The sequence below is a fragment of the Falco naumanni genome, chromosome 5, assembly GCF_017639655.2.
Source record: "Falco naumanni isolate bFalNau1 chromosome 5, bFalNau1.pat, whole genome shotgun sequence".
Classification (NCBI taxonomy): domain Eukaryota; kingdom Metazoa; phylum Chordata; class Aves; order Falconiformes; family Falconidae; genus Falco; species Falco naumanni.
In genome coordinates this window covers 38,326,126-38,351,737 of record NC_054058.1, presented here as the reverse complement: position 1 = coordinate 38,351,737, position 25,612 = coordinate 38,326,126, and the positions used below count along the sequence as shown (strand labels likewise).

At 44.2% G+C, this 25,612-nt stretch overlaps 4 protein-coding genes across 4 annotated transcripts; 2 read left to right on the top strand and 2 right to left on the bottom strand.

The window, feature by feature from the left end:
• The first annotated feature begins 2,718 nt into the window (after positions 1-2,718).
• Positions 2,719-3,615, top strand: LOC121088834 (histone H4). Its single transcript, XM_040595421.1, has one exon. It carries the CDS (start codon positions 2,760-2,762, stop codon positions 3,069-3,071), a length of 312 nt encoding a protein of 103 aa, XP_040451355.1. The 5' UTR covers positions 2,719-2,759; the 3' UTR covers positions 3,072-3,615.
• A 1,156-nt stretch (positions 3,616-4,771) lies between these two features.
• LOC121088817 (histone H3) lies at positions 4,772-5,289 on the top strand. The gene has a single exon (XM_040595402.1). The coding sequence runs from the start codon at positions 4,797-4,799 to the stop codon at positions 5,205-5,207; it is 411 nt and encodes a 136-aa protein (XP_040451336.1). The 5' UTR covers positions 4,772-4,796; the 3' UTR covers positions 5,208-5,289.
• Positions 5,290-8,508: 3,219 nt separating this feature from the next.
• On the bottom strand, positions 8,509-9,880 carry LOC121088816 (histone H3). The gene has a single exon (XM_040595401.1). It carries the CDS (start codon positions 9,777-9,779, stop codon positions 9,369-9,371), a length of 411 nt encoding a protein of 136 aa, XP_040451335.1. The 5' UTR covers positions 9,780-9,880; the 3' UTR covers positions 8,509-9,368.
• A 13,195-nt stretch (positions 9,881-23,075) lies between these two features.
• On the bottom strand, positions 23,076-23,832 carry LOC121088806 (histone H1.10-like). The gene has a single exon (XM_040595389.1). The coding sequence runs from the start codon at positions 23,820-23,822 to the stop codon at positions 23,142-23,144; it is 681 nt and encodes a 226-aa protein (XP_040451323.1). The 5' UTR covers positions 23,823-23,832; the 3' UTR covers positions 23,076-23,141.
• Between the last annotated feature and the right edge of the window lie 1,780 nt (positions 23,833-25,612).

The following is a 25,612-nucleotide window of genomic DNA, read 5'->3' as shown; positions in this document are numbered from 1 at the left end:
CCTCAAGCTCATTGTCTTTTTGCCCTTCTCTGAGTGATCCTTTACTGTGGGGGTGTGCTGGTGTGTTAAACGTACCCAAGTTTTTGGTACAGGGCAACGATTTGTTTCTTTCCTCTCGATAGTCCAGATGAGATCTATTATGTTTTCAGCATGGCAGATCCCAAGAGCACGATAACAGTGCAAAGCAGGGAGGGGTCTGTACAACCTGTCACAATCACAAAGGACAGATAACAATTCCATTTTGCCTTTGAAAGTGAGAGACAATATTTTCAACAGGGAATGAAGCACCAGCTGCCCGTGAGTGAAAAGCAGGAGGAATATGAAAACCTGTCCAATACCCCTCAAAATTCAGAATACCTTTCCAGAAGTTTATTCATATATATTCTTACAGTATAATGTCTGACAGTAAAAATTTTGGCTAATATTAATCTAAAACTTGTAGCCTGAAATTCTATTAACATTTCATGAATGATGTCTTTAAAGTCAGGATTAGACTAATAACTGCATATTCTAAATACTCACCCTGAGGTTATTGACACAGACACAGTAACCTACGGGAGTCCTATTTTATTGTGCTAGAATTGAAACCTATGAAAAAACATCACACAACTACCTCAAGGATGCAAAACCAGAATATAAGCAAGGCAGCTGAAAACTTTTAAACAAAAGTGGAGTGTAAAAATCATGGAGATAGACAGCAAGTGTTCTTGGTACACCAGAGGCTTAGTCATTTGCCTCTGTCTTGCAGAATTAAATCTGTCTCGATTCCATCTTGTTGTGGATGTGTTCTTAGTCTATATATGTGTGAAATGGAAAAAAACTTAAGTGCTCTTGCTTGAGCACTGCCCCTAGTAAGTATGTGTAGGGTTGAGGAGCAGAAAGGGAGGGGTATTCAAATTTGGTGTTCTGCCACTAGTGAGCAAAGAAAAGAGAATAATAGTTAAAAAACACCCCAAACTATTCTGGAATCCTTCTTTAGGCTACTTACAGGACAGAAGGGTTGGATTTGTTTACTGTTTTGTGACCTGACAGTTCTGTATAAGCAAGAACTATAGCAAACATAATACATTTTTTAAGTCCTAGTATCATACTCGGTTCACTTGTTCACTCTTCCCAGGTAAAGAAAGGAGGTATACTTATGACTACACCAAATCTAAGGAGACTCTGAATTGTATATGCATTCCTCTGTACCTCTGCAATGGGAAGCACAGTTGCTACAGCCTAGGTAAAAGCTGTGAATGCCTCTGCTAGGTGAATTATAGTGATTGATTAGAAGAGTTCGGTGAGGGTTGCATCATAATAGAAGAGGAGAAAAGAATACAACATTCCCATGTTTCTTCACATACTCTTTTTCTGAAATGATGCAGATTAACTAGGGAGAAGAAAAATTTAATCTAAATCATATTTGTTGTCTTTTCAAAAAAGCCCTCGACACTCAAAGAGACATAAATTTGATATTGACCATGAAAACATCTAGGGACGGTATTAGAAACAATATTTGAGGTGTCAGGATAATGAACTCCTCTTTTAAGTTTCTAATATGACCATAGACAGCAAAACATTCCTTTGGTTTTATAATGGAGAGTAATACCATCATTATTAAATAGACCAAGAGAAGCTACTCCTTCCCAGTTTAGTAGCATAATAAATATAAACTACTTATTATACGTTCTAATATGGCACAATTTTTAAAAAGAACATAGAAATTATGCCTGCATTTCCTACATAAAAGGACAGAAGAAAATAAAATTATAACCCTTTCTATTTTTTCCATTAAAAATGGAAACAGTCATTAGATGTTGGTCTAGTAGTTATTACAGCTCAAGATTTTCTTATACTGACATTTATGATATCCTTAGACAAGGATTGCTCCTTATGTTCATAAATATTATTTCAAAATCTCGTCTGTTTCCAGTATAGATTTAGACCTATGAAACAGCAGCTAAGGATTAAAAAGCTTAATCTGCAGTACAAAAGGTGGTTTTGTTTACTAATGAAGATAGTAGAAATTCAAATCTATAGATATACTAAAGAACATTTTGTAAAAACTAAGCAAAAATTTCCCAGAACAGTAACTCCAAATGAGAAAAATTTTTAAAAGTCTAAATCTAATATAAAGGTAATAATATAAAATATATTCTATTCTGCCTTCTGGTTAATGTGTGCTTACAGACTCAAAATTATTTATGTAAAAGTTGGAAGAGAGTATCACATTTCGTATTTAAGAAATGGGAAGTGAAAAGCACAATACAAACCCTATATATTAGAAAATCTCACAGCAAATTCATCCCAAAATCCAGTAAGATTTCAAAACATTAAGAATTACTGAAGAAAATGTTATAGAATTCTGAATACAAATAAAACGGTTAATGAACAACAGCAAGAACACAATGAGAATTTAAAGTAATTCAAACAAATCCAGTTATTGCAAGAAAATAAAATACACACAAATGTGGATCAGAAATGGATTTATACAAGTCCAAGGCGCCGGGGTGGGTGCGGGCTTTCCAATTCTTCCGAACATGTACGTCGTTGGGATTTTTTTGGGGGGCAATGTAATTTTTTTATTGACTTGTAGACTTCATAGCACTGTAAAACAGGTAACGTCAATCCACCGTGATATCTGACAGAGGCAGAAAAAACGGTTGGGAACCCCGCCCCTCCGTGCTGCAGTCCTCAACCAGGTCGGCTCCCTGCGCATAAAAGCCGCCGCTCCGCCCCGGTCTCGCTACACTCTCTCCCCGCGACTCGGCAGCAGCATGTCTGGCAGAGGCAAGGGCGGGAAGGGGCTCGGCAAAGGGGGCGCCAAGCGCCACCGCAAGGTGCTGCGCGACAACATCCAGGGCATCACCAAGCCGGCCATCCGGCGCCTGGCGCGGCGCGGCGGCGTGAAGCGCATCTCGGGGCTCATCTACGAGGAGACGCGCGGCGTGCTGAAGGTCTTCCTGGAGAACGTGATCCGCGACGCCGTCACCTACACCGAGCACGCCAAGCGCAAGACGGTCACGGCCATGGACGTGGTGTACGCTCTCAAGCGCCAGGGGCGCACCCTCTACGGCTTCGGCGGCTAAAAGACCTTTCATTTCCCGGACCGTCTCGAGAACCCAAAGGCTCTTTTCAGAGCCACCCATTTACTCCTTGGAAGAGCTGTGGCATTGTTTCCTTTGAAAGGACACCAGAAGCATCTACTATCCGACTTCCAAAATGCATTAAGACTGATGGCTGTGGTGTACTGCTGAAAAGCTTTATACTTCGATAAGTGCGGTCTTAACGTTTTAATTTTAATGGTAAAGCTGTCCTTGCTTTGTAAAAAGATGGGGTTTTTTTGTGTAATTTTTAGTTTCCCCTGCGAATGTTGTACCCCGCAAAAATTAATTCTAATGCTCTTTGTAAATGGACCAGTGTTATCTTTGCCTTTTATTTAGTTTTCAGCGATATAAGTGTAACTATCTTGACCATTTAATGTCTTGTAATCCAGAATTGTCATTTAACTAAGAGTAGATAATCCACTGCGTGTAAGAAGGGGAAACCAATTTATGACTAAGGAAAAATACTGAAGTTGCTGTGAGATTAATGTATTTCTGCTACTTCTAAATAAATTTTGTTTACTATACTGTCTTCAATTCCTTGCAAGTGATTTCTTGGAGGTTTTTTCTAAAAGCTGTTTCAGGAATAAATCAAATGTAGTTTTCTAGAGTGTATATTTTGGGGAAGGGGCAGAACCATGAGCAGATTATGACCCTGGGAACACATTTCAAGAAAACGTGTCAAAAGACGCCTTGTGCAAAAGTTTTTGTCATTCTTGCACCCAGAGGCTGCTCTGGCTGTGGCTTCTGAAGCATTGGTGTTTCATTTCCTTCATCACCGGAGGCTATAAAAACTACAAAAACAGTTTTTCAGGTTTATATAAAGCTGTCGCTAGTAATTGACCACTTGCAGACAAGTGATCAATAAATTTTCGTGGTTGCTTCTGTTTTTTTTTTTGCAGACTAAATGAGTAGGAGTAAATTAGGTAAGACAGTAATTTTGTACTCCTTTTTAATCTTTTAACGTCACAAGTTCATTATCCAAGTATTCTCAAAGTTGCAAACTGACTTGACTTCATGTAGAATTTCCTAGAAAAAAGAAAACAAAATGAGAAAAATAGTTCAAATTATGCATCTCGTTTGCTACATACTTGTTTAGAACTACAACCCTGCATTACAGGAATTCTTAAGCGCCTGTCTGGTTTTTGAAGTATCAGACTACCTTTCCCTTGCGGTTTTCAGGATAATGTGCCTGTCATGGTACAACGGAGTTCTATACGGCAATGAAGACACATTTTAATTCTTTGTAGTCAGGCCACCAAAAAAACCCCGCACAAAATAACAACCAAACGGGAAAAGAAAAAAAAAAAAAAAAAAGGAAAATAATTTGCGCTTTTAGGAACAACCCCTGAACTGGAGCCTCCACACGGCTCTTAAAATGTCAGGAGCCTGGAGAACAGGGAAAGCCAGAGAAGCGGAAGAGATGCGAGCGCTGCGTCTGCAATACCCGCTGCCCCAGGACTCGGACTCGCACGGCGGGAGCTGTGACTGGGCGCGGGGGCGCAGTGGGGTGGGGGGAAGTGGGGGGGGGAGGAGGTAGCGCCGAGCTCAGTTTCCTCCGGCCTAGGCTGGGATTTCCGCGGCAGCCAATGAGATCGCGCTTCTTGACGTCCAATCAGCGACGAGGCGGCTCTATATATATCCTGGTGCTGCGAGACGGGCTACAGCCGCTTCTCGCTTCTCCGGGAAGGGTTTGGTAGCTGCTGCGTAATGGCGCGCACGAAGCAGACGGCGCGTAAGTCGACGGGCGGGAAGGCGCCCCGCAAGCAGCTGGCCACCAAGGCGGCCCGCAAGAGCGCGCCGGCCACGGGCGGCGTGAAGAAGCCGCACCGCTACCGGCCCGGCACGGTGGCGCTGCGCGAGATCCGGCGCTACCAGAAGTCGACGGAGCTGCTGATCCGCAAGCTGCCCTTCCAGCGGCTGGTGCGCGAGATCGCGCAGGACTTCAAGACCGACCTGCGCTTCCAGAGCTCGGCCGTGATGGCGCTGCAGGAGGCGAGCGAGGCCTACCTGGTGGGGCTCTTCGAGGACACCAACCTGTGCGCCATCCACGCCAAGCGCGTCACCATCATGCCCAAGGACATCCAGCTGGCACGCCGCATACGCGGAGAGCGGGCCTGAAGGGGCTTCTGCCATAACCCCTCCACAGTTGTAGCAGACGAGACAGCCCACACAAACCCAAAGGCTCTTTTAAGAGCCACTCCATGCACACAAAAGAGCTGTAGCACTGGTTTTAATTTAGAAATAATATTTTTTTTGAGTGTAGCACTGATTTTATGTCCCCAGTTCCTCTTTGTGTCGTGGTGGTTTTGGTGTATTATCCCATGTTTTACTATGTTTTCTCCATGTAAATATTCATCTTTAAGAAACCCCATAAGGCTCTAAATTTCCTGCTCTGCGATTCCCTGGATTGCAAATACCAAAGGATAGTAACAGGCACTTTTTGAGCAGTATGTGTAGGAGAGAGACAAAACTGGACACAGGGAGGGCTGTGAAGTCAATGTATTAGTTTAAGCTTGGTCAGCAGGGAATATCAGGCTGAAAGGATTTTTTTTTTTCCATTATGAGCACACTGGACTCAAACTGGCCTTGATGTAGAAAGGAGATGGCACACACTTCTCTGTCTGACATGGGCCTGGGCTCAGGAACTGCCTCTAACCTCACCTAGCTCACTGGATCTGGGCAAAAGTGGAAACTTCCCATAGCTCATTGAAATTCTGTTTGTGTTGAACCTAAGGCATTAGGTTTTACTGGGGGCTACCACCTTGCTCCAACAATTGTTAACCCTGGGAGCAAGAATATCTGTCTCAAAGAGTCAGTTTTGAGACCAGTCTCAATCATGTATGACCATACCAAAGAAGCAGGTCACATGAGTCTTATTTCTTACAGTGCAGAAACATGCCTAAAAAGACTACAAAACTGACTGAAAAGTATTGTACACAGGAATAACTATCAAGTTTTTCTGGATTTTTTTTTCTATTGATAATATAAAAGGAAGTGGAGTGGGGGTAAAAACTGTCATCTACTTCCTGAGGGTTTTTTTTAGAAGATTGGTGTTGGTGTTTGGTTTTTTGGGGTTGTTGGGGTTTTTTTTGGTTTTTTGTTTTGTTTGTTTTTCTTTTGGAGCAGGTGGGGAGGTGGTTGGACCTGGTTATTTTTAATAAGAGTTTCATTAAAAATTTAAGGTGGAAAATTGTGGTTTTTTTCCAATGATTGTACATGTATTTGTTTTGAATTTGCACTCCCCCAGGTAGTAATCACATGATTTTATACAGTCAGAAAATACGCTGAGTTGTCAGATTTCTAGGATTCTTCAGAAGTTACTGGCATGATTGTGTATGTATATGTGTGCGTATGCAGCTTTCAGCGTTCCTCATAAGGCTCCTTCCAACCACCTTTGCTTGAATTGTTGCTGCAACATGCATATAGGAATGACCAGTCTAACAATAACCTGAACATTAAAATAGGAAGTTAAAAATTAGGCCTCAGATTCATAACAGGGAGTAGTTTCTCCCACTGTTTTGGGAAACATCTTCCTATCTTTCCCCCATCTGTAAAATGCACCATTGGTACCCACGGTGTAACAGTCTTGAGTGCTGGGTAGCACTGAAGGGTCCTATTAGAAGATGGCAGTGTCAGTAGAGGCTTCTGAGCACCATTTGTTTTCTCTTAGAGATGCTTGCTCCATTATAGACACAATCTACCAGACAGCACCTGGATGCCTGAGGAAAGAAAGTGGAAAGACTTCGTCAATCTTGACTGAAGAAGTCTACACAAAGTTTTTTGGGGGCGTGTCTTTCCCCACACCTTTTTTTCCCCCTCCATATAAAGCCCCTTTATGAGTTTGTTGATCTTCATGGCCTTATTTTGAAACTAGGTTTCAATGGAAGTAGAGATCTGCACTGTTACCAAGTGATGAATGGAACAACTGTGCAGTTTGTAATGAACACAGGAGTGAGTTAGTCTGTGTTTTTATCTTTCAAACACAATGAATGTGTGTTTTTCAAGACAGACTTCACCTCTAATTGTATGTAAATTAAAATCTTTTCTGGGTTTGAAGTGAATCAAAATAAAAGAATCCCAAATTATACAGAAAGAAAATATTAGCATGTTTTGTAACTGAAGTTTTATGCTATAGCATAACTAAGATTTCTCCAGTTCTTGTGAGGAACCTTGATGTGAGAGAGATTTTTCACTTACAGCCTGGGGAGTAAAGGAAACCTTCCAATAGCCCATAAGAGTTCTGTGTTCTTCTAAAAGAAGCCAGACGACAAAAGCATAATCTCAGTCCTTGCTTCAACTTCTTCAGTTGTCCTAGAGCATATCTAATGTTAGCAGGGGGAGCGGTGGAAAGACCTCCATCGTATTTCTAACAAGTACCACCTTGTTAATGCTGTAAGATCCTACCCAGTTATTTTTAGCAATTTTACTAGATAACACTGATACAAGACCTGGGAACTCAGACAAGATATTAACTACTTACGTGTCATGATGAATAATTTCTTCATCCACTTTTGAGAGTGAATTCCACTGTTTAGTAACAGTGAGGGCTTCTTCCAGAGCCTGGGTGTGCACTAAAAGTAGGCATCAGTTTCTGTTTCAGTAAGCTAGTGACCTCACTCTATTTATTTACAATTGTAACAAGTCTGAGGTTTTAACCATTTTAACACTTGCTGGCCTGGAAGTGGAGCCTAGATACAAAATCCCTTCAATTAATTATACAAGGCCAATGTGGACCAACAACTAGAATCAGGACAGAGCCCACAGAAATCTGGAAGTGTAGCCAGACATGTCGTTCATTTTAACAATCTAATCGTATAAATAACTTCAATATGCCTTTATAGACATAGTCCCTGTGCTATTCCATCAGGAGTACTTCCACTTTCAACTTTATAAAATTGCTACCCCTTGCTTTGCAACTGGTGATGTACAAAAAGATTAATAGAACCAACTTTCAGCTGTAAGGGAGGAGAACAACAATTATCTAGTCTAACTGTGAAGTAGTTCCCTTCACTTGATCTCTTATATTGTATTGTTGGAACTGCAAAAAATGGAGCGATCAGCTGAGATGGAATATGTGTCTGCTGGATGGATATGGCTGGGTGGTGCATGGGTAGAAGGGACTTGGAAAGAGACAGAGGTGGGTGGATACTGAGAAGAATTAAAATTTGTGAGTGACAGAAAAGCATATATACGTACGTGTATATATACGAAATATACACACATATATGCGCATATGTAAATTCATACCTACATCATTATACTATGAGTATTTCTTTTATCTGTAATGTTTTACCTCCTGTGTGATGTTTCTGAAACACACCCTATGAAACTTCTGGCAGGGCTCACCGGGTTCATCTCCTTTGTCCTCTACCACAGCCTTTCCTCAAAGTCATAAATCAAGCAAAGAAAGTTAATAATATAAATGACAGACCAGTTTATTGAATTCCCCATGTTTATCCCTTGCATCAGGCTTATCATCTTAAGGACTTTTGTTTTCTCCACATAATACGTTGAGAGGTACAGCTGAGATCTCTAGTACAGTGTTACAATTTTTGAAGTACATCATGGTAAAACCAATGAGAGTACACCTACAACAAATTTTAATAAAAAGCTGTTTGAAACTTGAAGCTTACCTTGCAATACCAACCTATGTTATGCCTTCCACATTCCCAAGAAGTGAAAACTGCACTGCTCCAATAAAACTATAGAAAATAAATTATTTTACTGGCATTATCAAGTCTGGGGAGGGGAGCAGGGAAAAATTACAGCTACAATCTGTCTTACTCCGCTTTAGAGTTTAAAGCTCTCGCAATGGTTACCAAGAGTATTTTTTATTTACCTTATATATACACTAACATTTCTGATTTATTAATCTCAGTTACTTATTCTGTAAAGCTAACTAGATATTTCAAAGCCGCTCACCAAAACAGATCATAACACTGCTCAAAAAAAAATCAAGGAGTGCAAGGTGCCTGGTTAGGAAGGATAAGTAGCCCATTTTCTCTGGAGTTGTGACATCTTAGTGCAAAGTTCTCCTAACAAGTGCAGAGAAATTAGCTGAGCAGAGAGCAACAGAGGGGAAAAGTTGTAAAGTAGTAATACTTACAAAAGAAAAGCTTACATTACCTGAAAAGAGCTTTAAAATCATTCAGTCCTTTACATAAATAGAAAAGGCCGTGTCACAGCTCTCCTGTGCAACGTGGTGGCTCTTAAAAGAGCCTTTAAGGGTGCAGAGATAAAAGTTCCGGTTCACAGAGAAGGGACCCTGGGGCAGAAGGCTCAGGCCCGCTCTCCGCGTATGCGGCGTGCCAGCTGGATGTCCTTGGGCATGATGGTGACGCGCTTGGCGTGGATGGCGCACAGGTTGGTGTCCTCGAAGAGCCCCACCAGGTAGGCCTCGCTCGCCTCCTGCAGCGCCATCACGGCCGAGCTCTGGAAGCGCAGGTCGGTCTTGAAGTCCTGCGCGATCTCGCGCACCAGCCGCTGGAAGGGCAGCTTGCGGATCAGCAGCTCCGTCGACTTCTGGTAGCGCCGGATCTCGCGCAGCGCCACCGTGCCGGGCCGGTAGCGGTGCGGCTTCTTCACGCCGCCCGTGGCCGGCGCGCTCTTGCGGGCCGCCTTGGTGGCCAGCTGCTTGCGGGGCGCCTTCCCGCCCGTCGACTTACGCGCCGTCTGCTTTGTGCGCGCCATCTGTACGAGAGAAACGAGCCGACTCCAAAAACCACTGCTGTGGATTGATTACACGCTGATACCATAGCCCTTTTTATATCATGTTCTCGTCCCCGATTGGCTGAGAGCGATGCGCCTTACTCATTGGATACTTTTAAATTTGAAAATCCCGCCTCGAAAGCGCGCCTAATTACCAGCCGCCCACCCTCCCCCCGCCTTGCCCTCACCGCTGTTACCCTTGTGTTGCATATTTCTTATAGCAGTTATTAAAATTTATAGCAAAAATGAAAACCTTTAGCGACATTGTTTAAAAGGGAAACAGGTACATGTAACGTATGTTGATCTGAACCTGAAGATTGTTTTATTTTTCCCTTCTAATCAGCTGAGATTGATCTTTGAAAGTAGTAAGTATCATAGAGCTTTTCTCATTAGAAGTACTTATAACAGGGCTTTCTTGTTTTTGTTTGTTGGGGTGTATGTGTGTGCACACGCGCGGGGTGTTGTTCGTTGGAGGGGGGTGTGTGTGTTTGTCTTTGTTTTACATAGAGTAACTTTAATCTGTAAAGAGTAGAAAGTAATACCGTAGCCTGTATGGGAGTGCTTTTAGGTTAAGACGAATTCCGCATGGAAAGTGCCGTAATTCAAGTGATAGCTTTTTCAACGACTTTGTTGTTCAGCAAGCAACAGTCTGGAAATAGTTCATACGGAAAGAAATTCAGACTTCATCGTTCACAAGCTTCTCATCATCCCCACTGCATATTTCCGCTGTTTTCTTAGCCGGGAGAGTTGTTCTTAAGAGCCCGAGTACAGAAGGGTTTTTCGGCGAAGGAAAAAATCGTGCTTACACTGGAGATAAAGAACGGCTTTGACTCCCGGAGCCCTAAATTGAAAGCAGCAGGTTCCTAAGTTTTACCACACCGGACGCACAAAGAATAACGGACGACTCCCTAAAAAACCCACCAACTTTTGGAGGACAGATGAGAACGTTCCGATATTTAAAAGCGTATGAGAAAGGGCTCAGGGGCCGGCTAGCTGTGACACTTCCCACCCCGCGGCCGTACGTTTCCACGTGCCGAACATCCTTACGGGTATTAACAAAATTTAAAATAAAAATACCGCCTACTTCTGCTGCTTACGTAATGACTGAAAAACACAGGCTATGAGAAATGTCCGCAGGGCGATGCGTAGCTGCCTGAGCCAGGCGAGTCTACCAAGTATCAGAACCACCAGTTTAAGAGTGTGTTATTACTAAATGCTTGTCTTTACTGGGCAGCAAGTTAAAATATATAGGCTTGCTAGATTCCAATGCTGTTACCGATACTGAAAATCAAGCTTTTATATTCCCCGATATATCAAACATGATAACAATTATGTAATCTTAACAGCATCATACATTTAGTTAGCCTGTGCTTAACTACAATTTTTAAATTTAAATACATAAGATAGCATATAGGGAAAAAAAGTATTAAAACCGTTCACGTTCTTTTACCAGCTTTGACGCAACACAGCTCTTTTCCAGTTTAAGTGGGTGGCTCTGAAAAGAGCCTTTGGGTTCTCGAGATGGTCCGGGAAATGAAAGGTCTTTTAGCCGCCGAAGCCGTAGAGGGTGCGCCCCTGGCGCTTGAGAGCGTACACCACGTCCATGGCCGTGACCGTCTTGCGCTTGGCGTGCTCGGTGTAGGTGACGGCGTCGCGGATCACGTTCTCCAGGAAGACCTTCAGCACGCCGCGCGTCTCCTCGTAGATGAGCCCCGAGATGCGCTTCACGCCGCCGCGCCGCGCCAGGCGCCGGATGGCCGGCTTGGTGATGCCCTGGATGTTGTCGCGCAGCACCTTGCGGTGGCGCTTGGCGCCCCCTTTGCCGAGCCCCTTCCCGCCCTTGCCTCTGCCAGACATGCTGCTGCCGAGTCGCGGGGAGAGAGTGTAGCGAGACCGGGGCGGAGCGGCGGCTTTTATGCGCAGGGAGCCGACCTGGTTGAGGACTGCAGCACGGAGGGGCGGGGCTTCGGGCTGGCTCCCCCGAATCTCCCCGCTTTCCCTATCGCGCGCCCCGCTAGCACAGAAAGGCGGGTTCCTGTGAGTTTCCGTTCCCGCGGCACAAGTGGTTCGGTGTTGATGCCTTTTTTGGGTACGTTCGGGGTTTTTTCGGATAGTAAAGACATTGGGTCTGTGTGTGTAATGGTTCATAAACTTTTAAGAAAACTTTCATACATCGTGATCTTTTAGTACTAAGACCTCTATCATAAAAAGGTATCACAGTTACTGAATCACTTAAATTACTTTTTGATTTTTTTATGTAACTCTTGTTTTAAAATATGGGTACGTGTTAATGAACTGCAATTTGAGCTGGTTGCATAGATTGTCACGTGTAGCTTCAGTGTTTTAAACTGCTGCTCCTCATGTTTGCGGTGGGTTTCTTTTTGGGTTTGGTTTGGTTTTTTTGTTTGATGGTTGGTTTTTTGTTTGTTTGTTTGTTTGTTTTTAATGGAGCATCTTGTAGCAAAATCTGTCCATTCATGTTTCTGAGAAATTCTACCCCTCCTGAATTTCTTTCTCATGTCCATTTCTTGCCCTTTCTGAACTTTATCTGAAGGAGAGTTTAGCAGTAAAGGTATGCTAATCGAGAGTTTACCCCTTTAGGTGCTCATACTCCACTCTTGGTTTTTTGTTTGTTTTTGTTTTGTTTTTTTTTAAAGTAAAGCAGTTCCTTTGGTGGATTATTTTTACAGTACTTTCTGTTCTTGTGGTAGCATAGATAATAACGTGGCTTTTTATGGTGATTAAAAAAAATATGTAAAAAGAAGAATGGTTTTTTCATTCAGAGGAAGGTGTTCAACTCTGTTTGTGCTTTATTTTAGGGACAAAAATCTTTTGAGGTTTTACGGTTAAAAAGGAGAAACAGTGTTTAACAAAAATCATTCCTAGCTGGCTTTTGACCTGAAAAAAACTCAGGGAAAGAGAACGAATTTTTCAGTATTGAGCGTTTGCTGCCCTCTCATGGACGTTGTTTGGTTATTTTTTTCCCTTCCAAGCTAAGCGGCTTTATATAATGTATCCTTTCATAATGATACAATATAACATTAGTTAGTAATCAATCTCTATCTTAGCATACGCCAAAGATACAGATGTTGCACCTGTTAGCAGAGAAATCACTGTTCCAGCGGCCTGTCACTGGCAGATGGAAATAATATAGCCTGCCATGTTATTTATGCACAGTCTTTCCAGTTAAACCTCGAAGGAAACCTAAATGGGGTAATAAAAATAAAAACCAACCAAACAAACAAAAAAAAAAAAAAAAAACAATGCCAAACCATCACCAACAAACAACAAACCAAAACCCCAACCAACTCCCAAAAAATACAACCCAAGACTCTGAAGAAGACATCCTAAAGGCTCAGACCAGACAGTATCCTAGGTTGGGGCATGGAGATAATTCTTTTGTACAGTGGGGATGCCACGGCTAACTTCATGGTGCTCTCTCTCCTAAGGCCAGTTTGCCCCTTCCAGGAAGGGAAGTTCAGGGACCATGACTGGACTGCAGTGGGATACCAGGCCACTGTGAAACTGAGCACTCTGTAGTCGGGTCCTCTGTTATTCCCGGGAGATTTTGAGAGTAAGGTAGCTGTATCCTGCACCGGTAAGGAGAAGTACCTCGTGTAACATTTGCTGCAGGTTTCGTTACTCTCTGAGTACACAGGCAAGCCCCCAAGATGTTACTATCAGGGTACTTTAGCATTACCTGTTGCAGAGCTCCCTGAACCCACTCTGCTATGAAAATCTAGTTATCCGGTCTGTTCAGTCCTTGGGGATCTGTTTCATGGGTCCCCTCTGGGAGTTATTACCACTTGCAGACACCTTACATGAGGTTGCCAAACAATCCTGGGCTTCACCAGATCACCTTCCCAGGCAGTCCCTGATGAGTTGTCCAGTTCTGGAAAGCTGAAGTTTTGTTTCTGGTTTTGGGGTGGGGTGGGGTGGGGTGGGGTGGGGTTTGTTGTTTTGTTGGTTGGGGGGTTTTCTGTTTGGTTGTTGGTTTTTTTGTGTGTGTGGGGGGGTGGGTGGGTTTGTTTGTGTTTGTTTTTTTTTTTTTGTTTTTTTTTTTGTTTTCGTTTTTAATGGGATAAAATTAATTTAGAGCTTCATACTATAACCCTGCTCCATAATGAGCTGTTTCTTCCCAGGAAGACTACATATAATATTTCCCTGCCCTCTGCTGTCTGTGCCCTTTTCTCCATCCTCACCTTAATAAAATGTCAGAATCAATTTTGATTGTTTTAAAATGTGTAGATACCTACTTGTTCACAGCACTGATTTTTGGCTCATGACCGAAATTAACTAATAAAGTGAAGGTAGGTTAGAGCCATCTCTTCTTCTGTTCCAGATGATTCAAAATTATACATCAAATTTCATCTGGTCTGCTAGCTCTGTCTGTTAAAAATAAACTAACTCTGGATACAGCCTTTGAGCCAATTCACTATGCATTTAACAATCCATGCATCAGATTTATACTTCTCCAATTTAGAGGTAAAAACATTGTGGGGGACCATTCCAAAGGCCTTACAGAAGTCTAGGTAGATGACACCAGTTTCTTTTCCCCTATCCACTGATGCAGTCACTCCACTGCAGGAGGCTGTAGTCAGGCATGATTTGCCATTGGTGAGCCTTGTTTGCTGTCTCTAATGTCTTCCCTGCCTTCTATATGCTTCAACATAGCTTCCAGGAGGATCCATTCCATGACCTTACCAAGCACTGAGGTGAGGCTGACTGGTCTGTAGGCCCCAGAGTCCTCTTTATTATCCTTTTTTAAAATGCCTGTGATATTCACTTTTCTCCAGTCTCTGAGAACTTCACCTAACTGCAATGACTTTTAAAATATGTTGAAGAGTGGCTTAGCAGCTACATCTGCCAATTCCCTCAGGACTCTGTGATGCATCTCCTCGGGCTCCATAGACTTGTGTATGTTCATGTTTTTCAAATGGTCTCAAACCTGATCAGAGAGGTTTGAGATGAGGATGCAGGGGTCCCTCCCTCAAATGATGGTAGGGACTTCATTCCCCCAGTCCCTGCCTTGAAGTTCAATGATTTGAGAGATTTGGAAAGAGTGATTGCTAGTGAAATCTGAGGCAAAATAAAGTGTTGAGTATCTCAGCCTTTTCCATGTCAGCTGTTACTAGTTCTCCATCATATTTGTCAGGGGGGAGGGAGGGGGGCATGTTTTCTTCAATCTTCCTTTTCTGAGAAAAAAAAAAACAACAAAGAAAACAACAACAAAAAAAATTACTGCCTTTGTGTAGCTTACTTTTCCTGTCCAGGCAACTAGGATTTTTTGGATAGTTGTCACATGGACTACTTTGTCAGCTTTTCTTTGACACTAGAGAAGAGGAAATGTGTCTAAAACACACCTGCTTTTCATGAAAGAAGCCTCTTGACTCAGAAGTGCACAAACTCACCAGATCTGGTCCTGACAGGAAAGAGATGCTGGTAATAATAAAGTGTTCTCTTTGATTGAAGGGGAAAAATATTTAAGGAGTTAAGAAGCAAGTGGCCAAAGGCAGGCAGCCAGGGAATGGGCATAAAATTCTGTCATGAGAACAGCTACAGTGGAGAAAACAGAGAATCAGCAAAGAAATGCAAAACACCACAGTGCTGATGGCAATGGCAATGTACATTTTTACTAGTTCAAAGTCCCAGATTTGGCTGGGAGAGTTGATTTCTTCTTAGTAACTAGTGCAGTGCTGTGTTTTGGCTTTAGTGTAAGGAGAGTGTTGATAACACACTGATGTTTTTAGCTGTTGCTAGGTAATGTGTTTACATTACATACAACTGAGTATGCATATGAAGTATACAGACCCAGTATATATAGCCTTGGTTGACTAGTGCCAGCGTACACTGGTTGCTGAAAGAATAACAGGAACTCCTTCTTTTTTATGGTTGGTGCAGGTCCTGACATATGCTTTGTTTACTTCTATTGTTTTCAATGTTTGATGAGAATAATAATCCTATTATTATTTTCCTACATTTCACTTTTTCTACAGCTCCTGGCAGTGCAACCCCGAAATCATTGAAAAGCAGACCTTGCACTCTTTGGGAAAAAGCACCAGGGTTTCACTGATGTCCCAGGAGGAGGCCTACCGGAGTGATGAACAAAAGTCACATGGGAATGGAAGTGCAAAGAGATAAAAAAAAAATAAATATCTGCAAAGTAAAAATCAGAATAAAACACAATTCCAAATCCAGAAAATGTTGTCCAAAACTGAGTATGGAGAGTGAATGGGGATCCTAGGAGGAGTCACACTAGTGACATGTTTTGACAATGTGTTCTGGAGAAGAGCTGGTATCCCCCAGTGCTCAGCATTGGAATGGGTGCATTGTGATCAAGGGAGTAAAAAAGAAACTTGTGGCATGAAAATTCTGTTGTGTAACCTTATGAAGTCTAGTGTGTCTAAGTTAAAAGTGGTTCTGTTCCTGAACTCAAGCTGGCCCAAATCTGTACTGCCATACGAGGGGCAGAGAACAGGTCTGGTATTAATGATACTCATATCACACTCTTACTTTTGGGCATTACACATGGGCTGTTCCCACCTTTCTGTCCACACACTGTAGCTGGCTCCCCACGTAGCTCCTTCCTTTTGAGATTCTCTAAACTTAGTCTTGTAATGTACATATTTATATCTATCCATTTATTCAATCCAGGATACCATGAAGAACTTTTTCTCTGCTTTATTTGTTTAGGGTGCTCACTACTAGTGAGGATGTGCAACAACACTACATCCCTGTTTCAAATATCTTTGGACTTAATCAAACATTCAGCCTTTTATGGAAGACTAGCTCCCAATTCTTTTTAACATTTGCAGAAGCTTTTTCATAACAGTACTGGAATAGTTTCACTTGAAATAAAACTCCAGCTTTGATGTTCTTAAGAAGTAAGCCTCTGAGAGAGATCTTTTTATTGTTTTTAGAACCATAGAATAATTTCGGTTGGAAAAGACCTTTAAGATCAAGTCCAGCCATTAACCCAGGACTGCCAAGTCCATCATGAAACATGTCCCTAAGCACCCATCTACATGTTTTTAAATATCTCCAGGGATGGTGATTCTACCACCTCCCTGGGCAGCTTGTTCCAATGCCTGACCACCCTTTCTGTGAAAATTTTTTTCCTCATATTCAATCTAAGCCTCCCCTGGCATAACTTGAGGCTGTTTTCTCTTGTCCTAGCACTTGTTATCTGGGAGAAGGGACCAACCCCCATCTGCCTACAGCCTCCTTTCAGGTAGTTGCAGAGAGCAGTAAGATTCCCCCTGAGCCTCCTCTTCTCCAGACTAAACAACCCCAGTTCCCTCAGCCTCTGCTGATAAGACTTGTTCTCTAGACCCTTCACCAGCTTTGTTGCCCTTCTCTGGACATGCTCCAGCACCTCTACGTCCCTGTTGAAGTGAGGGGCCCAAAACTGAACACACTATTCGAGGTTGCGGCCTCACCGGTGCTGAGTATAGGGGGACTGGCCACACTATTTCTGATACAAGCAAGGATGCTATTGACCTTCTTGGCCACCTGGGCACACTGTTGGCTCATGTTCAGCTAGCCATGAACCCCCAGGTGCTTTTCCACCAGGCAGATTTCAAAACGCTCTTCCCCAACCCTGTAGGGTTTTGTGAGGTTGTTGTGATCCAGTTGCAGGATCCAGCACTTCTCCTTGTTGAATGTCATACAATTGGCCATAGCCCATCTGTTCAACCTCTCCAGATGCCTCCGCAGAGCCTTCCTTCCCTCGAGCACTGCCCCCCGAACTTGGTGTTGTCTGCAAACTTACTGAGGGTGCGCTCAATCCCCTCATCCAGATCACTGCTAAAGATACTAAACAGAGCTGGCCCCAATACTGAGCCCTGGAGAACACGACTTGTGACTGGCCACCAGCTGGATGTAACTCCATTTACTACCACTCTTTGGGCTTAGCCATCCACCCACCTTTTTACCCAGTATAGACTATATACCTATCTAAGCCATGAGCAGCCAGTTTCTCCAGGAGAATGCTGTGGGAGACTGTGTCAAAAGCTTTACTAAAGTCCAGCTAAACAACATCCACATTCTTTCCCTCATCTGCAAGGTGGGTCATCTTGTTGTAGACTGAGATCAGGTTCATCAAGCAGGACCTTTCTTTCATAACCCAGGCTGGCTGGGCCTAATCCCCCAGTTGTCCTGCACATGCTGCATGACGGTGCTCAGGATGATCTGCTCCATAATCTTCCCCAGTACTGAGGCCAGGCTGACAGGCCTGTAGTTTTCCAGATCCTCCTGGCTGCCCTTCTTGCAGATGAGCGTCATGTTGGCCAACCTCCAGTCTTCTGGGACCTCCCCAGTTAGACAGGACTGTAAATGATTGAGGGTGGCTTGACAAACTCCTCCACCAGCTCCCCCAATACCCTTAAGCAGATCCCATCTGATCCCATAGACTTGCACATGTCTAAGTGGAGCAGCAGGTCACTTACTTTTTCCTCAGATACCACTGGGAATTATTCTGCTGCTCCTTGTCCCTGACTTCTAGCTCAGGGGGCTGAGTACCCAGAGGGGAGCTGGTCTGACTGTTAAAGACCGAGGCAAATAAAGCATTAAGTATTTTTCCTCATCCTTTGTGGCAATGTTCCCCCCGGCATCCAACAAAGGTTGGAGATTATCCTTGGCCCACCTTTTGTTTCTAATGTACTTACAAAACCACTTTTTGTTATCTTTTACAGCAGCTGCCAGCCTCAGTTCTAGCTGGACTTTCACCTCTAATCCTTGCCCTGCATAACCTCGTGACACCCTTATAGTCCTCGAGAGTTGCCTGCTCTTTCTTTCAATGGTGGTAACGTCTAATGCTTTCCTCTGAGTTCCAGCCAAAGCTCTTTGTTCACCCAGGCTGATGGTCTTACCCACTGGCTAGTATTTTGACACATGGGGACAGCCTGCTCCTGCACTTTAAGACTTCCTTCTTGAATATAGTCTAGACTTTCTGGACCCCTTGTTTTCAAAGACAGGCTGAGGCCATGCAGAATAAACTCTTACTTTCACATGAGAACTACAGTTAAAGACACAGAGATACACAAAAAGCACAGGAGTAACAGAACCCATTAACAGAGAACAAAGAGATAAATACATGTACAGAAAATAGCTAGTTTTGTGGTAATCTGACGGGCAATCTGGCTTTGTGGTGACTAACACTGCAACCCTATAACACAAAAGTCTTCATCAGTGATTTATTATTGTGTAAGGAAGTACTTTTACTTCAACAGAATTATTGCCAAGTTGTTGAGAGTCTGTTTTTGTACATGTAGACCCTTACCTAACTCATGGATTCATTTGCTGTTATTTTCTTTCTCCATTTCTACTTCCAGTGCTGGAACATCACAGATTTTTATTATCACAATTTACTAAGTAAGAAAATCTGCAAAATGAAAGTTGATCTTATGGAAGAGAAAACAAATAAAAACAGGCCTTCCTTGCAATAATTTGAAATTCTGAAACTTTTTTGTTGTTGTTGTTGACCTTCCTCCTAATTTTTGAGCAGCTTAGCATTAAAAATCATAAAGGGCATATGTGTATTTTCTGCCAAAGTATGGCTGCTCACTAAACATTGTCCTTTTTTTGCCTCCTGTTCAGGCATGTCTTTGACCACCAGCAGCTCAGTTCTCCATGTCAAATCGTTGCACAGAATCACTGATCAGTCTGATTCCAATCCAGTTCCCAGGTCAGAAGTATTCACAAAAGACAATGTGTTTCGTGTCTGATATCCTAAAGTTCTGCTTTTCATATTACCTGTGTTCCAGGCAGTGGTACTCACATTCCTTAGAGTCTGTAGTGTGGGGAAATGTCCATGCAGTGAAGTCATTATAAAAATTTAAGAAATCTGCTACTCATCTCATAATATGCATTAGTCTGAGCACTTTGAAAATGTGGAACAGGCTAGGGACATGACATAGCCTATATAAAAAGTTCAATAAATAGAAGCTGCATGGCCATGGAGATGGCCTGTCATATAATACAAATGCTTTGTTAGAATTGTATTTTGGGATATTAATGCAACCCCTGAATGTGGTAGGAAATATCTGGGAAAGTTCCTGCTCATTCGTTCTCAGAAAAGGACACCTAGCTAAGCAAGAGATGGAGATAAGGGCATGATGGGCAAGGAAGATGTTCCTTGTAACAAATGTACCCAAGGTCCAGAAACTGACCTGTTCACCAACACTATCAGAAGACAAAAAACCATTAGTCCCTCTCAGTTGTTTTGAAGTTTGATTTTTCATTATGAGCACATGTCCAAAGTCCTTTTCAAGCTGCCCATCTTAGCACATGACACATCCTGGAAGATTCTGAGCAGAGCTTATCTTTTTTTCCTTCTTTCTCCAGTTTCACAAAGCATCTTAACAGGTTTGAGAAAGAATTTAAAGCCCAGATGGCCAAAGAGGATGTCATACAACAAAGCGAGGTGTATTCCCTTTTCATTGCAATCATAAATCACACAGTCAAACCTAAGCTCAGCAGATTAGCTAGAAATGTGAACTATGACAGCAGAATAGTATACCCTGATTTTTTCTTAAGGTATCAAATTCTCTGATGACCAGGATATAAAACTGCTTAAGTAATGGAGAATGGCCCGTTGAAGATGGTGTGGGACCCTGAGGGATACATAGTGATTGGACACTGTGGCAGTGACTCTGTAAATTGAAGATAAGTTATTTCTGAAGGAGAATCAGTCTGGAGTGGTGCACATCTGCTCCTGTAGCTGAGAAGAGCTGGCATCCACAGGGCTAGCAGTGCAGAAGCTGAGGGGGAAGAAGGATGAAAAATTATGAATTAGGGGTACTAACCAATGTGCCAGTGGTGCAATTGGCATAAACATGACATTACATGTGTCCCTGAAAGCTCATTTTTCTCAGGCCATTCTTGCTTTTTTTACACGGCACTCTTTCCAGTTGGGAAAAAAAAATCCAGTAGCTACCCATGTTATGCTGTCCAGCTCAGCTTTACAAGTTTAACAGGATTTTTTGATTTGATGTTGATTTTGTCCCTGTACTGAATAGCATACCCACTGAAGCCTATATAGCTAGTCCATTCAGTGTTCCTTACACATAGACTTCACTTTTGTAGTATGGAAGATTCTCTTACATTATTTGCCAGCTATCTCCTGCTAAGGACTATTAAGTCTATTTAGCTGAAGCCACAGCTATGCAGTCTTTGCCTGTAAAAGTATTATTAGATTGGTATTAACATACATAAGGCCAGTGATCTCCATCATCGCTTACATTCAGTAACATACTAGTTTTCTAAATCTCAGCTACTGCAATACCAAAAGTAACTGAATTTCCTTTAAAAAGTTATAACTAATTTCAGTTTTCCCCTCTTACCTCTTAGAAAAGGGAAAGAAACGCCCTGATGACTCCCCCAAGTGAGCAGGGAAGGTAAGTTGCCATAGGCCAAGAGTGAATGGCTGTCATTACCTAGACTTATCCCAGGGCTATCCCACCGAGGTCAATTCAATTAGACGGGATATGTGTGATACAGTTCTGCCCATGCTACTAGGTTTTGCCTTTTCTGGCTCAGATGTAAAAATATTAATCATGAATATCAGGTTTGCTACAGCAGCATACCTGCTGCTTGACCACACCCAGTCAAGGTCTACTCCCCTCCAACTACTTGGAGCAGGCTGGAAAATTGCAGTTGACCCACTCACCTTGGGTCAGTGCACCTTGTTGGGTGGAACTCTGAGAATTAGTGGGAGTGACTACCAACACCCTCCACTTATGGCAGCCTTGGTAGGAGCATCTCTATCCTAAATAGTGGCACAGCCCATGGGCTCAGGAATTCAGGCTGTCGGGATGAAGGGGTACAGCTCAATACTTTCAGGAAAAAAAAGTGGGATATGTATGCAGGTTTGTATGTTATAGAGGAAGAGGTCAAACCCAAGCAAGGACTGAAAACTCAGACGCACCAGAAGAGGCAAGGCAGACAAAGTAAAAGCAGTGTTTCAGGAAGGTGGTTTAAATATAAATTTAATAATATTTATATAAATAAACCAAATTAAAGATCAATTTAATTAAACATAAAAATAAAACTACTCTGTTTTGTATTTATTTCCCATTTAGTACAGAGATTTAGGACACCGACAGTCTTTGTGACAACGTTAATACCGGCAAAATCCAGTCCCACCATTTGTCCTCCAGACTGCTGGGACCCCGTTCCTGGGTAATCCATTCAGATATACGAAGTTAACAGCTACGGACTTGAGATCAGCTGTCTTTGCCGACAGCTGAGCAGATGGTTCCACGAAATTTCCCTTTCTCCTGTCCGCTGGGGAAGCGGTGGTACCAGCACTGCGACTAAAGTGAGGAAAGGGCCTCCCTCCCCCCGTTACTTCTCCCTGACTGCTTCTTACCGCAGGCAGAGCGAAGGGCATCGCTTCAGCGCAGTAAAGGCGACAGAAGGAGAGTACGGTCGAGTCATTGGGGCAAGGAGGTGGCTGCAGGGTCGAGGGAGACACGCGGGAGGCTCTGGGTCGGGTTCCTACCCCGCCGAGCGTTGCCCCCCAGCCTCTCCGTTGCAAAAATGAGCCCTCGGCACCCGGCTAAGAGCCGAGCCCGGCAGCTCCCAGGCGCAAGAGGCTGAGAGCCGAAGTCGGGGACCGGCGGGCAGCACCAAGGACGCTCAAAAGGCAACCCCCGACACCCGCGCCTCCCGGGCCCCGCTCGCCTTGCGATTTCCAAGGAAGGAAACGAGCTTGCAGGAGGCAGACCTGCTCTGAGAGTGAAAAAACCCATAGGCAGGCGAGCACGTCCCCAGGAAGTTCATCAGCTTCTTCCGCCGAGTGAAGAAAAGAACCGGAGCGTCAGTTTAACCCGGGAACCGCCACAGCCCAGAGTGGCGGCCAATCCGCGCGCGGCGCGGGCTTTTCGGAGCCAGCCGGCCGGTCGGGGCCGGGGGGGGCCTCCGAGCGTCTCCTCGCCCCCCGGCTGATCGGAGACACCACGGGACCGCAGCACCTCGCCCCCCGAAAGCCGGGGTGCCGTGACCGCTGCCGAACTTCCGCAGGACTTCGGGCTCACCGATTTCTTGCGGCTAACCGGGAAGCTATTTGCATCCACACCCGCGGGTATACGCTAAGGAGTTGTGCCGCCGGGAACCACCGCAGTGCGGCTGCCCGCTCCCCTGGAAAAAAGCGCGGAAGTTTGCGCTGTTTCCACATCGACCATAATTAAGCAAAAAGCAGTGCCGAGTAAAGGAAGTTACGCGCGCGCACACACACGAAAAGCGTAAGAAATGGCATTTCAGCTCTTCTTGGGAAAGTTTGGGTGGCTCTTAGAAGAGCCGTTGGGTTTATCTGCAAGACAGACGGGATTTTTTCAGCGACATTTATTTTTTCTTTGGGGTCGCCTTCTTCGCCTTAGCCGCTTTCGGCTTGGCCGCCTTGGGCTTGGCTGCTTTGGGCTTCACCGCCTTCGCTTTGGCCGGGCTCTTCGCTGCTGCCGCCGCCTTTTTCGGCTTAGCAGCCTTAGTCGCCTTCTTAGGGCTCTTGGCCGCTTTCTTGGCCGCGGCAGCTGCCGGCTTCTTGGCTTTCTTGGGGCTCTTTTTTGCTGTCACCGCCTTCTTGGGCTTCTTAGCGGCGCTGGCGGGCTTCTTGGCAGCCGGCTTCTTAGGCTTGGCCGCGGCTGCCCGCTTCTTGGGGGCTTTTTCCTTCACTTCGCCAGGCTTCTTGTTGAGGCGGAAAGAGCCGGAGGCGCCGGTGCCCTTGGTCTGCACCAGGGTGCCCTTGTTGACGAGGCTCTTGAGCCCCAGCTTGATGCGGCTGTTGCTCTTCTCCACATCGTAGCCGCCGGCGGCCAGCGCCTTCTTGAGCGCGGCGAGGGAGAGCCCCTTGCGCTCCTTGGAGGCGGACACGGCCTTGGTGATCAGCTCGGTGACGCTGGGGCCCGCGGGCTTGCGGGCCTTGGAGCCGCCCGCCGCCTTCTTCGGCTTCTTGGCAGCGGCAGGCTTGGCCGGAGCCGGAGCGGCGGCAGCCACATCGGGCGCGGGAACGGGAGCGGTCTCAGACATGGCACCTCTACAGGATCAGCACGAACAATAGCGGCAGCTGCCGCGCGCCCCCTTTTATAGCAGCGCCGCGCGCACTGATTGGTGCGGAGCGCCCCGCCCCGCCGCCCGCCGCCGCGCCGGTTGTGTTTCTTCCCGGTACAAAAAGGACATTTTCCTCCCGAAATTTACAACCGGTGCACCCCGTTTCTTCCCGGGCGGGCAGCAGGGATAGTGTGCTACCCGTTAACGGAGTTTCCCGTCGGAAGGAGGACGAATGAGGCAAAAGTGACCCCAGAAACTCCTCAGCGTGGGGCCGCTGAGCCCTCGGGAGAGAGAAACTTTCCTTTTACCTTTTAGATTAAAAGTATACCTTGGCATAAATGAGCACAGCCGGCCTGAAATCCTGTACTTTAGAAGGTCCTCTGCAGAGCAGGGAAAAACCCGGTGTGGTTTGAACGGTTTTTCTCATGGTAAATTGATATTAAACCCGAGGAAGTAACACAGCTTCGGCCCGTGGTAGCGAACGCGGGGGCAGAGATGGCTCCCTCGGCCAAGCCGCGTCCCTTCGAAATCGCTGAATGTGCTCAGTGTCCCTTCCGCGTCCACGGTGTCTGAGCTAATGCCTTTTGAGGAGACGTTTCTGGTTTAGCAGCTCCGTGTGAAAGCCAGTGTAACTTTACGTCTTCTTAAGTATTTCAGTGGAACAAAGCACCTACGTGCCCCTCTGAAGGCTGATGCTCCTTGTCATTGGATCTTAACGAAGTCGCTTTCGTTTGTTAAATTCAAAAGTCAGGATAGTTTCAGTAGTAATAGACCAGATTTGAGCCTTAAAACGTATAAAAACTTTGCATCGTGATTTGTTAAAATTGATTGGGGAGTAGAATCTGGGGTGTAATGAAATTTGAACAGGACGGGGATTTAAAGGTGGAAATCCGGTTAGTTGAGGGTGTGTTCTGTAATTAGGACACTTTGTTATGCAAAACTGGTTTCTCTGTTCGAATGAATGAATGTTGATGTTGTGTTTTGCTTTGATAACAGCATCTGGTGATTCACGACTTTGTTCCTTTCAAAAGTAAGATAAGCATTTAAAACTTTTCAAGAGGGTTCCTTCCCCGGGTCAGTGCCAGCTCCATATTCCAAAGAACGGATGAATTTTCACTTTCTTCCTTTGTTTTCAATGATATGTTGCTTTCTTTTTAATACGAAACAAATAACACTTTGCCTGCAATAATATTGTGTTTCCTAAAATAGATACCAGGCTATCATCACCTCATAAAAACGGGTGAACAGACCTATTCAAGGATAAAAATAGGTGTAACAGTGTGAAAGAAATAACAATACAACATAGAGTTCCCGCTGCCTGGGACTGTGAAAATACGCTGATTTGAATCTCCATGCGACATTCGAGAAATGTTATATTCTTTTCCGATTACAGGTGTTTAATTGAAAAAGCTGAAGGGCTTCAATCAACGCAAGGACTAGTGTTATTCAAGGAATTTAACACACCCGCTTATTTTCTGTTCTTGAAGGTGAAATGTGTGAAGTAATAGAGCTTTAGTGAGGTCTCCCAGGGAATGCATTTCAGCCTGTAAAGTGAAGGTGAATACATGTTTTGGGTGATCTGGCTGAGATAACGAGCTTGACAAAACTGCAACGTGTGAGATTGCAGAACTGTGCATTGTGTATTGATTAAACACTGAAATGGAAAACCGATATTAATATCCATTAATGTTTTTTTGATGGTTATTTCTTAAAATGGGGGAGGATTAAGGTCCTCAGTGACATAATTGAGCACTGTATCAAAACTGCTG